The 17,642-nt window shown below is 38.4% G+C and overlaps 1 protein-coding gene and 1 pseudogene across 7 annotated transcripts in view; one reads left to right on the forward strand and one right to left on the reverse strand.

Annotated features, from left to right (window-relative positions):
* Positions 1-17,642, reverse strand: part of CACNA2D1 (calcium voltage-gated channel auxiliary subunit alpha2delta 1) — a 504,453-nt gene that overhangs the window by 385,076 nt on the left and 101,735 nt on the right. For all 7 annotated transcript variants that reach the window (XM_059170974.1, XM_059170972.1, XM_059170973.1 and 4 more), the window contains exon 3: positions 8,461-8,577. In XM_059170974.1, the coding sequence (XP_059026957.1) occupies positions 8,461-8,577 (117 nt within the window). The remainder of the gene's footprint in view (positions 1-8,460; positions 8,578-17,642) is intronic.
* LOC131830029 (actin-related protein 2/3 complex subunit 1A-like) lies at positions 9,354-16,664 on the forward strand (annotated as a pseudogene).

Here is a 17,642-nt window from a genome sequence, read left to right on the forward strand (position 1 = left end):
ATAGGTTGGGGCGCCTGGGTGGCTCAGAGGGTTAAGCCACTGCCTTCGGCTCAGGTCATGATCTCAGGGTCCTGGGATCGAGTCTCACATCGGGCTCTCTGCTCAGCAGGGAGCCTGCTTTCCTCTCTCTCTCTGCCTGCCTCTCTGTCTACTTGTGATCTCTCTCTGCCAAATAAATAAATAAAATCTTAAAAAAAAAAAATTATCTGTTGTCCTGTTCCTGGCTTGGGACTAGTTGGGGCTGAAAAACTTCAGGAGTTTCAGGTTGAGGACTGTGGGAGATTTCTATTTTCACTCTCTGAGCTTTTCCTCCTGATCCCATGCGGACCCTGCTTACCAGCATTTGGCGCTGATTTTAGCAACAGCACTATGAGAAGCTGGCCATGGAAGACACTTTCTTGACTGTAATTACATGTTGGTCCTCTCTGGGAGTGGCGAATGCTCAACACTGACTTGTTCCCCTCCTAGGGTGCTTTCTGTACTGTTTGAAGCTAAGCAGTTCATACAGCTCCAACACCACACTCTGGGTGCCATTTACAGCCCTACTCCTCAGTTTCCATCTGAGAGGGGGGTACATCTATCCTCTTTCTGCTACACTGGCTTTGGCCCTGGAAGGAAATCCTACCGGATCGAGTCACAGACCAGCTCTGTCCTAAAAGGGCTGCCTCTGCTGTGTGGGAGCTTATACCCAACGAAGCTACCTTTCACGGCTCAGCCACCAGGCCAGCATGTCTAGCCTCAGCACTTCAATATTTAACATCCAGAGGTATGTATCAAATCCAAATAAATAAAAGTAATCTCAGCTTTGCAAAACAAATAGTAGACTACATGGTCCCTTTACCACTCAGAGTGAAAGGGATACACGTAAGCCATATGAGTAATCCTCACAAAGACATTTATACTAACGTTAAAGAAAAGAGAAAATACACTTTTCTTCGGGGAACAGAAAGAGCACAACATTTCATAATTTTTCCAAAGTAATTTCTCTTGTTCTCATCAGTCTGGATAAATTTATAACCACGAGATAAATTTTGGACTAATGGTCAGCACACACACCCACACAAACACAAACACACACACACACACACACACACTTCAGAAAGCTCTTTCAAATTTATATGCAGCTTAGGACCTCATTTTTAGAATATGAAGTCATTTTATGACTTCTGTTTTTTCTCAATATTAGGAAGGCCCGAGGTTTTATTTATCAGCCATTTCATGTACCCACAACAGACTCTTCACTTTTTCTTACTCTGATTTCCCAAGTCTTTAGTGTGGGCCTGAAGATCCCACAGCCCCTTCATCCCTTGCATAAAATATGAACTTCCCCTTTGCCAAGAGAGAAGCAGTCATCCAGTATGAATTTCAGATTGTCTGTACCTGCGAAGTCTTTATTCATATTTAATATCTCTTTTTCTTTTTAAGATTTATTTATTTATTTACTTGACAGACAGAGAGAGAGCAGCAAGAGAGGGAACACAAGCAGGGGGAGTGGGAGAGGGAGAAGCAGGCTACCCGCAGAGCAGGGAGCCCCGATGTGGGGCTTGATCTCAGGACCCTGGGATCATGACCTGAGCCGAAGGCAGATGCTTAATGACTGAACCATGTAGGTGGCCCCATATTTAATATCCCTTTTGTCTCAAGTGAAAAATACCACTATCTGTTCAAAGATAAATCACATGACTCTGATCTTCTCTGTGCCTACTTTTTCTGGAATCAATCTTCAACATTCAGACATTCTTTCTTATTTTCAGATGTCACAGGTTCCTTCCCTTCTATTAACATGCTTATATTCTCAACGACAAACAGAAAAGAGAAACAAAGTCTTTAATAGTACTCCATGTTTCTCTTCCTGCACTGTGCTACCAAATTTCATGAAGAAACAAACTTCTTGACAATTTCTCACAATCTAATCACTTTTTAACACAGTAGCTTTTATTCTGTTCCAATGAATCTATTCTCGCAAAGGTAAACCAATAACTCCTAATACTAATAACCCAAAATAATACATTTTTTGTTCTTCTTTGAGTCTCTGAAGAATTCCACATTTCCTCCTGAATCTCTTTACCTCTTTAGACCCAATTTTCTGAAATTTCTTCCTATAGCTCCACGTTAAAATCTCTAGAGATAAAGGCCAGGAATCTGCATTTTAGCAAACTCTGGAGGCATTTTTGACAAACATGAAAGAGACAGAACTACGGAATTAGGAGCTAAAGAAACATGTAAGAAAACAAAACAAAACAAAACCATTAGGTTAAACAACAACTAATCCTTCCAGAAGAAAGACCCTACTTAAGAGTCATTGAAAACATTTGTTATTTTCTTCTTTTCATTACCTCATTATAGCTCAATATCAAGGCTGAAAAAAGAGTTGGGCATATTACAGTACTTAAAGCTTTATAATAAATTAGAGTCATTTCAATTAAACTTACCAGGACACCAGAGGGAGACAGGATACACCATAATTGGAAAAGTGTCACTACAGAAATTCAGTTATCATAATCTTGCTCCTTTTTTCTTTGAGCAAAATCTCTGAAAACCTTCATTTACTCAGTAGGTCTCTTTGGCCATGCAGGTTGATGAACCATGAGACCATGATCTCATTCACCTCCATCTTTCAGAAGGCACCACTCGAAGCTAGATCATTTGGTTAAAGAGATTTCTCCAATGAACTATTCATATACAGTTGCAGATTTTTCAGCCTAGATCAGGCCAAAATAAATGTTGGTAACAACATTAAATGATCATTGTGGTTTGGGGGTGTTCTTCTGGAGGGGGTTGGTGCTTGTAAACACTCTTTGAGTATGTCTTAGAACAATTAATATTGATTAACATTAATAGTCATCACATTGAGCCATTTTCTGAGAAAAGGATGTAATAAATGCCAGAGAAATAGTCACTCAGCAGAAGATTTTAAAAATAAAATGGTCAAAATTACCAGTGTGGGCTTAGAAGAGGGTAAAAAATCTTTAGACAGACACCTTAAAATTGAATTCCACCACTATCTCGTGTTACCTGTATAAGCCTTAAACAAGAAAACTAGTCTTGTCTGAGTTTCCTCATTTATAAAACAAGAATAAGTAGATGTTTCGTGTGCCTGTGTCATAGGCTTTCTGGAATATCAATCATTAGAAACATGTTTTTATATGGTCATAAAGACAAAACAAAACAAAAAACTAAGTTCAAAAGTCTGTTTTACTTTTATAAAAGACATAGTTTTAGGGCGAAAGAAACTAAAACTTTTTACATTGGTTTCTCTTTCAGCTTTAAGGCTGGCTGAAGGAACACACAAAAAGACCGTAGCATAAAATGAATGTGAATAAAACATCAAAATCAATGCTGAAACGAAAAAAAGACAATCTTGTCGGAATAGTTTAGAGTCAAAAACATAAACAAATTCAAGATAAATAAAAGGCAATAAAATTAGTTTTAAATCAACAAGCTGTTGATTAAAAATGTAAGGTTCAAAACCTTAAAATCTGTGTACATGCATACATAATAAAGTATATCACAGATATTAAAAAGTAATCATAGAACTAAATGGAAGGAAGGAAGGAAAGAAAGAATAAAGGAAGGAAGCAAGTCCCACGTCAGGCTCCCTGCTCAGCACGGAGTCTGTTTCTCCCTCTGACCCTCTCCCCTCTCATGCTCTCTCTCACTCTCTCAAGTCTCAAGTCTTAAAAACAAAACAAAACAAACAAACAAGAAAACTGAATTATCAACCTAAACTGGCCATTTCTTCAGTAGATACATGAGTAAACAACCAATTCAAGCTACTTCTTCCTCTTAGGTTGCTCATCTTGATACTGAAGAACAGAGGCTTAAAATTTTCTCACATTCAAATAAAAAAGAAAACTTTTTCAATACTGTATATTTTACTTCATTTAGTCATTTTTTGAAGATGGCTAATTGATACAGGAATCCCTTAAAAAAATTCGTAGCCTTCCAGAATATTCTATCAACCGGAATATCCAAGTCTTTTTTTTTGTTCTGACTAATCCTTCAAAAGATTTTATTTGTTTATTTATTCTTTCTATCATTGGACTTTTTCCTTTTTTTAATTTAAATTCAATTAACTAACACATATTATTAGTTTCAGAGGTAGAGGTCAGTGATTCTTCAGTCTCATATAATGCCCACTGCTCATTACATCACACACCTTCCTTAATGTCCATCACCCAGTTACCCCACCCTGCCACCTCCTTCTCCTCCAGCAAACCTTGGTTTGTTTCCCGTGGTTAAGAGTCTCTTACGGTTTTTCACCCTCTCAGATTTCATCTTGTTTTATTTTTCCCACCCTTCCCCTATGCTCCTCCGTTTTGTTTCTTGAATTCTACAAAATGAATGAGGTCATATAATAATTGGCTTTACCTGACTGACTTATTTTGATTAGCATAATAAATACCCTCTAGTTCCATCGGCGTCGTTGCAAATGGCAAGATTTCATTTTCTTTTTGACAGCTGAGCTGTATTCCATTGTATATATATATATATACACTATATCTTACTTTATCCATTCATCTGTCGATGGACACCTAGGCTCTTTCCAGAGCTTAGCTATAGTGGATGTGGCTGCTATTAACAGTGGGGTGCATGTTTTCCTTCAGATCACTGTATTTGTATCTTTGGGGTAAATACCTAAGTAGCGTAATTCTTAGTCACTCTGATGAACAGTAATTTATAGCAAATTCTCTAGCCTTCCTTTCATCCTCAACGATTATACACTTTTTTAGACCAAAGGATATATTTATATAGTAAGTAACTCTTAAAATGCAAATCAAGTCTGACACCCCTGAATTTGAATGCTCTTCCACTCTTGCTAATTCAAAGTATAGTTTTATACCAGAAGTATCAGTATCACCTGGATACTTATAAGAAATGTAGTCTCTCTGGCCAGGACTACCGAATAAGCTTGTACATTTTAAGAAGAGCCACAGGTGAACCAACACCATTAAAATTTAAGAAGCACTGGCATAGATTAGTTATTAGATACACTTCCTTGAACAAGTTAGAAGATTTCTCAAAGACCCAGTTTTCTCATGGAAAAATGACACTAATAATGATGTCAAGAGCTTAGTCTTATTACAAGAAATAATTAGATAATGCTACTTAGTAAATACTCATAAGGTCAATCTGGCATTAAACTTTATCTATGTCAAATTTGTACATTCATGGTATTTCCTGGTATGTTTACTTGTGGAATTACATTGGCATCCCACCCAGATAAATTAAGCCTTTTAGTCAAGAAGTCTCCCAGAGTATAAGCCTACAACAAAAATAGAAGTTAATTAATAATGCCATCTTGCATTCATTTACAGTACAATGTAGCACCTGTTTTTCAATTAGCCTCAAAACATTTTCCTTTGAAATAATGTGTGTTCTGTTTTTGTGGAGTCAAAAAAGTTAAATAAAGAATTTAGTCTGAAAACAAACATGACTCTTTCCCCCTGACATATAATCTAATTCCACATTTAATTAGTCATTGTGATTTCTGTATTCTGCCATTAATGCATTTAGGATAGTCACTGGTCCCCCACAGGACTCAAATAATGTGCCAGGTGTCTAGAGCTTTAAATCCAAATGGTAAAAAAGAAACTCTCAATAGGCTCAATTTTAATCCAATTAAAGCAAGAGACATGATATTTCATTCTGTGATCATTTTTCATGGGACTTTTTTTTTCTTTTTTTTTTTTTTTTTTTTTTAGATTTTATTTATTTATTTGACAGACAGAGATTACAAGTAAGCAAGAGAGGCAGGCAGGGAGAGAGAGGAGGAAGCATGCTCTCCGCAGAGCAGAGAGCCCTATGTGGGGCTTGATCCCAGGACCCTGAGATCATGACCTAAGCCGAAAGCAGAGGCTTTAACCCATTGAACTACCCAGGCACCCCTTTCATGGGACTTTGATGTCCGGATTATCTACTTCTTATGTTTGGAGGAAAAAGGTAAGCTGATAAAAATTAGTATAATTGGAATCCTTTTCAGCTGTCATTGAGTGAGTTAATTAATTAATTACTTAAGTAGAAAGTACTTATTTTTATTAAATAAACTTTTATTGAAAACACACTTTAACATTTGTAAATGATGCGTAAAAATGGTATTCACATACCCAAAATTTACGAGAAGAATGCTTTGAATCTTCCAGTAATGAAAACTTACTTTACCATGGATAAGTCATGTAAATCTTTCTTAAAAATTAAATGTTTCAACTTCTGGCAATATGGCATTCAAGTATTCCAAAGAACTTTCCTTTTATATTACAACAAGATTTTGGATATCTTAAGAACCATAAAGATTTATCAGTGCCAAAAAAGCAGGCAAAATTTCTGAGTGCCCAGATATACAGATATATAATAGAGTAAGCTAAAAATCTGAACTGTGAGTGATAAGTAAACAGGACATTCGAAGCTGTCCTGGGACAAATTCTTATAACAGCACTGTGATTTGTAGACTAAGAGAAGCTAAACACAAGCCCCAGCAGTGTCCCTAGCAGAAGATATATAGGAATTTTACAAAAGAATTTTAAATTATTATTTAATAGAATAAAAACTTGCTCAGTGGCAAGAAGAGTCTATTTATAAATGAGAAGGATAAAATACCATAATGATATCAATCTTCCCAGTTTGGTCTGAGTCAATGCAAACACCAATCAAAATCCCAGGAAAGATTTTCTTGGATAATGGTAAGATGAATCTAAAACTTAGATTAAACTTAGAATCTAAAACTTAGATTGTGAAGGTTCAAAAATACTCAAGATCCTTCTGAAGAATACGGGAAGGGACTGGGTTTGCCAGAAATCTAGCTTGGTATTTGGAGCTCTCTGGGTAAGGCAAGCTAAAAAATGGCCATGGAAAAATTGGTTGGAAAAACATTTAATCTGAAGTGCAACCTAGGGACCTGTGGTTAAGCATCTGCCCTTGGCTCTGGTTATGATCCCAGGGTCCTGGGATAGAGCCTGGCATCAGGCTGATGCTCAGCAGGGAGAGCTTCTCCCTCTGCCTCTCCCCCTGCTTGGGCTCTCTCTCTCTGTCATATAAGTATACATATATAAATGAATGAGTGAATGAATGAATGAATAGAAATAAACTGCAATCTAACAATGTATACTGACATTAGTTCTGAGTAAATCAATCTGAAAGACAGAACTTTTTAGAATAAAATATATAAAAAATGTTTACAATCTCAGGACAGAGAAGGATTTCTTAAAACACACACCCTGAAATACTAATAACTTTTTTTTACTCATAAGTTTTTTAAAAGGTCACTGTGACTACGTTAAAATGAAGAATGCATTTTGTCCGAATACATCACTAGAACAATGAAAAGACAAGTCAAAAGCAAGTCACAAAAAGATATTTTTTGCATTACACAGAACTTAAATGAGTTACCATCAAGAATACATGACCAAAAATCAATTTAAAAAATTAAAATGTGCAAAACATATAAACAGGTATTTCACTGAAGAAACAAAAATGGTGAGTGGATAATGAACTAAGTTGTCTTATGACTCATGACTATGAAGGGGAGGTTCTACTTTACACTTTACTTCCATTTGCCGGTCCACAATTAAGAAATCTGTCATGGCCATTTATTGGCCAGAATACGGATCAGTGGGGACTTGTGTACAGCTGGTGGAGGTGTAAATTGATAGAACCATTTTGGAAAACAATATTCATATCTGTGAGTACACTATGGTCATTAATTCTCCTGTCATGTATATAACACCCTACAGGTATCCCTGCATTTATGTACCACGAGACTTGTTCAAGAAAATTCAGCAGCAATATTCACAGTAGCACTCATCTGGAGATAATCGAATGATAGTTTGCCAACAGAGAAGAAATGAACCAATGGAGATAAGCCCACATAAGATAATTTTCAACTGTGAATGAGAGTGAATTTAAGCCAAGTGCAAACACTCAGATAAATACACAAGTAACACTAAGGGAAGAAAGTAAGTGTTGATGGCTGTATACACTACAATATTTTAATAAAGCTGAAAAATAAGCAAACTCACAACCACCATGTTTTGCAAAACATTTATGCGAGGTGTGTCTATTTTTAAAAAGACAAGAAAATGAGTCCTGGCCGCCTTACAGGGAAAAGAGATGATTACAAAGACAGCTTGAAGGGTACTGGCAATATTTGTGGGTCTTATGTTGTATCATAGATTTAAACATGATGAATGTGCCACATAACTTACAAATGGATAAACAGATATATGCCCCAATTAAATACACTGCTCCTATGTTATTAAATCACCTAACATAAAAAATGAACTAATCATCAGAAATACACTGATTATTTTGCATTCCACTATGAAACTGTGATCTCTCACCTTTTAGGAACATGTTACCTCGACACTGTTTCCAAGGTAAAGGAAGCATACTAGAGAAAATGAAGTATGAAAAATAAATAAGCAATGGAAAATAATAAAATGAGCAGATCCAACTTAAACTCACCACCAGAGCTTTAGATCTGTTGCTTAGAAGTTTCTCAATATCCCTGGCTGCAATTTCCACCAGCTGCCGTGCATTATTTGGCTCCACAGTATACAAATCTTGATACTTTTCATAAATCTGCATGGAGAGAAAAGAAAATTAATAATAATTGCTTATGTGGTTCCTAAGTTCATAGTAGAATGTATTTTAAACAGACCCACTTTAGAAAGACCCACTCTTTCCTTTCTTCATTGTGATCTTTTTAGAATGTGGATGTGTCAAAAACATGTATGTAAGTAAAAATTTGCTATCAGACCACCAGCTAGCATGCCCTGTTAAAAGGCTATAAAATACGGGCACCTGGGTGCCTCTGTGGGTTAAAGCCTCTGCCTTCGGCTCAGGTCTTGATCCAGGGTCCTGGGATAGAGCCCCACATCCAGCTCTCTGCTCAGCAGGGAGCCTGCTTCCCTTCCCCTCTCTCTGCCTGCCTCTCTGCCTACTTGTGATCTCTGTCAAATAAATACATAAAATCTTTAAAATAAAAAAAAGGGGGGGGCTAGAAAATATCTTGTACCACAAAGATCTGTGTACACAATTTTTTAAAGGTCTTTTTTTTTTTTTTTAAGATTTATTTGCAGAGAAAGAGTACAAGCAGGGGGTGCAGCAGGAACGGGGAGGAAGCAGGCGCCCACTGAGCAGAGAGCCTGACGTGGGGCTCGATCCCAGGACCCTAGGTACGTGACCAGACCTGAAGGCAGATGTTCAAACAACTGAGCCACCAGGCGCCCCTGTGTATTTCAAGTTTGTGACTTGAAATTGTACCTCCCTGAATGCAAAACCTGGTCTTAACTGCCATTGGGATTTTTTTTTTTTTTTTAAAGAAAGGTGATGCTAGAAAACAGTAGTACAGAAGCATGGCAGGTCAGACTTGGAGGACGTGTGCAGCGAACCAAGGTAGGAGGAAGGGGGAACCAAAAATGTACTGAAGGAGACTCCCCACGGTTATCCTGCCAGCTACAACCACTGAGATTAAAGTGTATGCTGCTAAACCTTATGAAGGGAGGGGGAGAGAGCAGAGAGAGAGGGGCAGGGAGAGAGGGAAAGAGAGAGAATGAAGCCTCTGCTCCGGTTCACCCAGGTAACAAAGGGAGCTTTACTATACAGAAGGGCTGAAAGTCACGGAGGTCTACATTCAAGTTCGGTTAAATTTGTAACTGTAAATATTTTTCATTAGCTAACTGAATCTTTGGGGTTTGGTCTTCTCTGAATCACTGAATCAAACTATGCTGGAAGCAAGCTAGGCAGCAAAAGAAGCCTGTAATTTTGCCTCCCATCAGTGTCCATAGAAGGATTTCCCTGGAGTGGCCTCAGATGCACCTGTTTTCAGAGCCCGCGCACTCCTGGCAGGGGGGAGGAATTAAAGAAGGAGGGGTGAGGAGAAACAGCAACCATGCTTGTGGCTACAGGGCTGAGCCGAGTAGGAAACCCCTTATGCATCCAACAGATGGGTTGCACATGCATGACTAAACCATCTTTGAAAGCCAGGGCCTGGCAGGTTTTTATCGTCTTAGGAGAAGTGAATCCAGGGCACATGCAGGAACCAGTTCAACCCTGTTTTTTCTGGCTCAACTCCAGCGTTGTGCAATACTACCAACAGGTCCTACAGCCTGCTTCCAGCTGACCACGGATGCTACTGGTATACGCTGCTTTCACATATGCACAGATGCATACGCTACCATGTATTTGTAACTGAACATGTTAGTTTTACATGAAGTTTTCATATTTTTAGGGGATTCAAAATTAATCATTTTAAAAGATTTAAATCCAGCTTTTACTAATTTTTTTTAACTTATTCAAACTATGAGGTTTTTCTCATAGTCATTTAAATTTTGACCCTATAGGTTCATCATCCCAACTATTCAAGGCACAGTCATCCGGTCATATAAAATCCCCACATTCAGTTTTATTTGGAATTCCTGCCTATTACTGGATTGCTCAGACTTTCTGCTAAGGGGCAGATTAAGGAGTCCTGTTTTAAAGACCAAGTTGCCCATGAACAACTCCATCCAGCCCAAGGCTCTCTCTTTCATTTGAGCCTAAGATGACATCCAGGAACATGAAGTCCTGAAAAGATTAATTGATTTGGGGTACAAACAGATAAACCTCAACATTACTGTAATTGATCCAGGGCATTTAGTTCTTTACAAGAAAACCAATAAAGCTAATTGGTGTGCAAGCACTTGTGCTTTGTGCCGTTAATATTGTGTTCATTTCTAAATGAAGTCTGACCTTCTTCCTGTGGTACAGGGACTAGGATAGAATTCAGAGTCGGTAGAGATCAGTTCCAAATATGCAATCTGTACTTTGCATTATGTACGAAACGTAATGTCACTTATTAAGTCACTACCGACATATGCCAGATATAAGTTCTTTAAAGAACGAATGGAGTATGAATCAGACAAAAACAATTCAGTTCAAGTATATGCAAATCCTCTCAAATAGATACAGAAAATTCTCTAAAGTTGATTCTAGGGTAATTTTTTCATGCTTAGAAAATTAAAAACAGAAAACAGAACCTAATTCACAAAGAAACTTTAAATAAGCGAAGTCAAGGAAGCTTACATCTGCAGCCCCAATACAAATATCCTGTTGTACTCTGTAATGTATAAAACCACCTTTGAAATGTTTCTTGGTAATAAAAATTAATTAAAACCATATAACTGCCCCCACCAAAAGAACTAGTTCTTTTGCTTGTTTTATTAAGATTTTATTATTTATTCATTTGAGAGAGAGAGAGAAAGAGAGAGAGCACAAGCAGGGGGAGGGGCAGAGAGAAAGGAAAAGGCAGACTCCCCATGGAGCAGGGAGCCCAATGCAGGGCTCAATCCCAGGACCCTGAGATCATGACCTGAGCCAAAGGCAGTGGCTTAACCGAATGAGCCACCCAGATGCCCCTTTTTTTCCTTTTTTAAAAAACAATTGTCTGTTTTACCATTTTATCCAATTCTTTCCAGAAAAAAAATAAAAGTACACAGTGTAAATAACATGAGCTTTCGATACCAGACAGAGCCCCGTTCAAATCATATGTCAATTCCTCTTATGTTATGTTGACACTAGCTTCCATTTCTTCTACTAGAAAGAATGTAGTATATAGTGAGAATCCTAGACAGGATATTTTTCGTCCTGACTGATATACTCATATACTTTAATTTTTCTGCAGTGCAAATCCTCTCACTTCCATCCCTGCCACAAGTTCTGACAGAAAAAATATCTGTCACCTGTCAATTCTTGCTTTCTTACCATCTTAATTAACTGGCTTTAATGACCATTCACTATTACATTCATGGACAACAGGGAATATAGTTTCCCTTCCTTTTTCCACAGGAAACTTCTAAGTCTCTTTGTTCCAAGTCCATAGTTTCAAGATAATCTTCAGAATGGGCGCCTGGGTGACTCAGTGGGTTAAGCTGCTGCCTTCGGCTCAGGTCATGATCTCAGGGTCCTGGGATCAAGTCCTGCATCGGGCTCTCTGCCCAGCAGGGAGCCTGCTTCCCTCTCTCTCTTTCTCTGACTGCCTCTCTCTCTGTCTACTTATGATCTCTCTCTGTCAAATAAATAAATAAAATCTTTAAAAAAAAAAAAAAGATAATCTTCAGAATGATACATTTAAAAATAATCTCAAGTATAATATTAAAAAGTGATACCACTCATTGATATAATTACTTCATAAACATACCTAAAGAAATAGTTCAGAAATCAGAATACTTACTATTATGTCATGGAATAACACAGATAACCCAGAGCAAGATAGGCTTCTGAGTTTGGGATGCAAATCCAAATGGGTTCAAAGTGATTAGCAATCACGTTGAAGCTTCTACTCTATATCACTCTGAGGTGTTTCACCTACATTATACCATTTACTCACTTTAAGAAATCTGAAAAATACATTTGATTAACCACTGCATTAGTGAGAATACCGAAATTCAGGCTTTGGAGTATCAGAGTGGAGGCAGTTTGGGTCCCAGATCACATCGTAAAGGAGCAAACCACTGCCCAGGGGAAAGCAGTCGAAGGGGAAATGGTAACATGGCACGTTTAGGCAAAGTAGATCTGTAATACCACTCAGCCCGGGATCTCATCTGGCTTCAGCAGGACATGGAAAAAAAAGAAAGGCTGCTGGAATGAACAAGAAAGGTAGCTCAGCATTAATCTGTCTGCTAGGAGACTAAGTCAGTGATAATCAAGGGAATTTCAACGCAGAGCTTGAGAGATGGACAGTGGGGAGCTGAGTTGCAGCTGAAGGATGATGGTGCAAACCACCCACAGTTGAGGGGCCCAAAAGAGGCTGAAGAGACTGGCCAAGTATTAGCAATCAAATTCAATATCTATGCCAAGAGCATGTAAAACAGCGAATATACTACACATCTTGTCACGGGCTTCCCCTTGCACCAGATGCCAAGCAGCAAAGTTTTGAAGAACGCCAGAGATTATTGGAAGGGAGTTGGGAGACACCTTGAAATTCTGCAACTAAGTTTTTTTCCACCCAGGGGGCGAGAATGGCAGGTCTTAAATAAGTTAAGTTCCCTTAAGAGAAACAGAAATGTCTGCACATTGAGTCTTAAATATGCAAATTTTGACAACCTTTCCCTCCCATGAAACTCATCTTGAGTAAGCAATCAAGACTTCTGCCATGCCCACAGTCATCTTTCTGAGACAAGTTTTCCTTTTGACAGTCCCCGATGAAAGAAGAGTCCTACACGTTTCCTTACAAATGGGTAGCAATAGTCTAATGTATGACCTTGACCCTGGCCCTCGACTAATTGCATCAAGACATATCAGATCTAGAAGCAGCTCACTTCTGGCTTGAAGGCCTGTGAGGCAACAGGTCCCAAAGATCTGTATAAATGATGACAACACACTGAACCAATCGGATTCTTTCGCCACATGTGAGACAATAGTTCGGTGGATCAAGGGCAGAAGAAGCAGAAGTCTGACTAGTGGAAGGACAGCAGCATGCAGATATTAGAGTACCAGAGGGATGGCTATGCTAGGAGGTATACTGGCCTCCCAGAGGGACCCACTTGCTAAATGCCAGGACCTGGAACTATATGCTGTTACATGGCAAAGGGGAATTAAGTTTGCAGATGAAATGAAATTTTACTCATCAGGTGAACTGAAAAGAAAGGGATAATCGTGGACCTTCCTAGTGAGTCCAGAGTCATCACTAGAGTCCTGAAAAGTGGAAGGGGAGGAAATGACTATGCCAGAGGAAACCGGAGAGAACAAAGCATGAGGAGAAACCCTCCCGATGTTGCCAGTTCTGAAGATGGAGAAAGAGGGCCATAAGCCCAGGGAAGGACTTCCCGATCTATAGGCTGTAAAATAACAAATTTGTGTTTTAAGCCAATACATTTTGGGTGACTTGTCAAAGTAACAATAGAAAATTAAAACAATGAACTATTTGTGAAGAGCTCCTAGCTGAGAGGTAACAATAATAATCAGCCTCTGGATAGTAAGTCTATAATAAACTCCTCAAGTGATTCACTCTTCCAAAAAGCAAAAATGCTAAGAAAGACCTCAGGCTTTGAAAGTCGTGATTAACATTATTAATTACTACTTTGCACCTTCGTTTCATTACTCATTGGGTTCATTTCATTCACAGGAAGAATGAGCTCTATTGTGAGAAATGTACAATTTCCGTTCGACTTTACAAAATAATGAAATTATCTCAGGACTTCTATTATGACCCTCACAATAATGTGAGATTCTGAGATGAAATTCTAGAGAGAAAAGCTAAAAATATCAAAATAGATGTGCACACATTGTCCAAAAATATATGTGAACTGGATGAATATGATCCTACCTCATAATAATGAGAGGGACTAAAAGAAAATGGGACAGAACTCCAACCATCATTATCACTTCACTGTCTTTACTGTCTAACAGGGGTACGTTCTCACATCTTCAGTACTAATGCAGGCAGCAAAGAGATGCCTGTTACCTCAACTGCTTCAGAGACTCAAAAATCAATTTCACTTACTTTTACTTAAATTTTGCAATATGGGATGGCTTCGTTATATTTTTTTTCTTCTTTATTAAATGTTTTGTGGGCTTTTGGACTACTCGTTCCCTAGCAACTGAGAATGTCTTGTGTCTAAAAGATGTATTAACACAAAAGAATGATATAATCTTCTTTCGTGGTCACCTTCAAAGATCAAAGTTCCCTTACCTTAAGAAATTTTGCAATGATTCACAAGTATAATAAAGTCCTTCTTTTGATTTATTGTAAGTTACATCATCAGACAAGCTGCCCAACAGAAAGAGATGTTCAGATATGTGAAAAATCCTTCATCTAAGGTAAAAAAATATCTATTGTCACTAATCTGAATTGATACTAGAATATATTTTACCAACAAAAAAGATTTTTTAAAGATTTACCTTCCTCCATTGAAAATTAGGTGAGTTAAAAAAAATAAATAAATACTGCCATAAAAGAATACACAATATTTACTAATTAACTCCTGATCTCTTCAAACTCTCCCCTCCTCCTCTTTAATTAAAATAGTAAATGATGCAATCTCAGAAATAAATGTCAAGTTTTGAAAATCTCTCACTCTTTAATGTTCTTTAATACATTGTCAGTTGTATTTAACACAACTGGTAAAAATCACTTTTATTTCCTTTCTCCTATAACCCAGTTTTCTGAGATAACGATACTACCTTTGAACTTTTTATGGCTTGAGATTTCTACTTGGCTACCTTTAAGCAAATGCAAACATCATCTAACATAATTTATTAAGTATCATGTTTGTTGTATATTTCTTATTTCCTTTAACCAAAATGTAATTTTTTTTTTTTAACCATTTGGAATGATCAAAGGAATACTTATATTCCTTGGTTTCTTTGCTTTTTTTTATTAAATTTTCAGAATGTAAATTTTAAGGGGACAGACATTTTTGCCTGTTTTGCTCACTGGTACAGCCCAGCACATAACACAGTACCTACACAGTTACTAGTTACTAGTAACTACTAGTAACTAGTAGATAGTTGTTACTACACCCAGGCCTTGCTGGGAATGTGAATGCTGACTTACAAGTTCCTCCTTGGAATTTAAAATTAATATGTATTTTGAACGCCCAAAAATAACAAAGCCATGTAAGGTGTTATGCAATTAGATAATGGAATGTAAATACAACACCCGAACGAAAATTAGATCACAAAAATAGAGTAAATGCACAAAATGAGGTAATGATAAATACGAAGAACAATAGTGTTCCACTGAAGAGATTCAGAAAATTGTGTTGTTAGAATTCAGAGGGCAATACAATCCCCTGGGTTATGACAGACAACAAGATGCGACTGCCGCCACCCTTTGAGAGATACACGTGTTAATGAGGGAGGAAAGAAATCAGAATGCGTGTGACACAGGAATTATTGGAAAATACAGATTGAAAGGCAAAGTGAGACCCGACCATGGGCAGCTATGAAATGCAGGGCACTTCCTCAGCTGGGAGGGGCATCCCAGCCAGGTTGTGCAGGCGGGAGGATCTTTTATTTCAAAGGCAGAGTGTTTCCCGCCTACATTCAAGAGGTGGGTGAAAAGCCAGCCAGTACCCCCGGGGCAGCAAGATGCCTTCTGGTCAACAGATGTCCGATTTTGGTGGCTGCGGCACTGGTGGCTGGGTGCATGGGGTCAGCTTCTCTGTCAGCGGGAGCTGCCTGGCCTGGGTCATTCATGACGGTACCGTAGCCATTGCTGATGCCTCGAAAATCGAGCAGGTCTCAACTCTGGAAACACAGTTCCTACCCCTCCTAAGTGGTCATTTGTCTCAGAGAATAGCGTTGCCACTGCAGGTCGTGACCACTGCCCAATGCTCCTTAACGACGATGACCGTGGCTGCTGGGCTGCTGGGCTTTCATGTCCAAACTAGACGTTCCAAACCCGAGCCTCCAGTGCAACACAGTTGCCATGGATCCCTTCCACAGCACAGACAAGAGGGCCATGACTGCGGACCGCAACACAGCCTTGGAGATGATGCACCAGAAGAGCATCACTCGAGGGTCTGTCTACGTGGTAGACAAGAGAGATTGTTGCAGATTTTGCACTACTGGCATCGATGGGAGCCATGACAGTTTGGGATTTCAGTACGTTAAGCGTCTCCCATCCAGGCCCTCCCAATAATGTGAAGCTGCGTGAGCCTCCCAGATCCAGCATGACAAACTGACAGACCGACCAGCTGACAAATGTGCAGATGCAGCCCTGCCCTCTGCATGCAGTAAGGAGAGCCAGCCACAAGGAAATGCTGAAGATGTTTTACACAAATATCACTTGTCGGGGGAGGGGGCACCTGAGTGGCTCAGTGGGTTAAACCCTCTGCCTTCGGTTTGGATCATGATCCCAAGGTCCTGGGATCGAGCCCCAAATCGGACTCTCTTCTCAGCAGGGAGCCTGCTTCCCACCCCCACCCCCGACCCCCTGCCTATCTCTCTGCCTACTTGTGATCTCTGTCAAAAAAAAAAAAAAAAATATATATATATATATATATATAATAAAATAATATATATCTCAATATACAATAATAATAAATATATACAATAATACAATACAATAACAATAATAAAATTATATATAGATATAGTTTGTGTGTTTTGATTTGAATATGAGCAATATAAGTGGTGACAGTGTTGGTTTTTTAAAAGCAGCAGTGATTTGGGTCTTTTTGGTTTTGTTTTTGCTATTTCATTCCATTCTTGACCAAACCTGCTCTTTAAAGTAGTTTATTATGAAATGTTGTCACACTGAATTAAAGAGAAGGATGGGAGATATGTAAATTATCTAATCAAATAAAATGCTGAATGTGAAAAAAAAATATTCAGGATAATGGTTTATACCTTATAGTTAACTCCAAGCTATCTTACTCAGAACTCCTAGGAAAATTAACACATAGGAAGAATTGAAAATATAACATAGGCTTACTATGAACATCCTCTGTATGTACATATACCCATGTAACTGTACACACATACACACATATACATGAATACACATAATTGATCCTGTTCCCGAATTCATAGTGCATATATTTCTTTTTTTTTTTTTTTAAGATTTTACTTATTTATTTGACAGGGGAATAGCACAAGCAGGAAAAGCAGCAAGCAGAGGGAGAGGGAGAAGCAGGCTCTCGACTAAGCAGTGAGCCGGA

The sequence above is a fragment of the Mustela lutreola genome, chromosome 4, assembly GCF_030435805.1.
Source record: "Mustela lutreola isolate mMusLut2 chromosome 4, mMusLut2.pri, whole genome shotgun sequence".
NCBI classification, from domain to species: Eukaryota; Metazoa; Chordata; class Mammalia; order Carnivora; family Mustelidae; genus Mustela; species Mustela lutreola.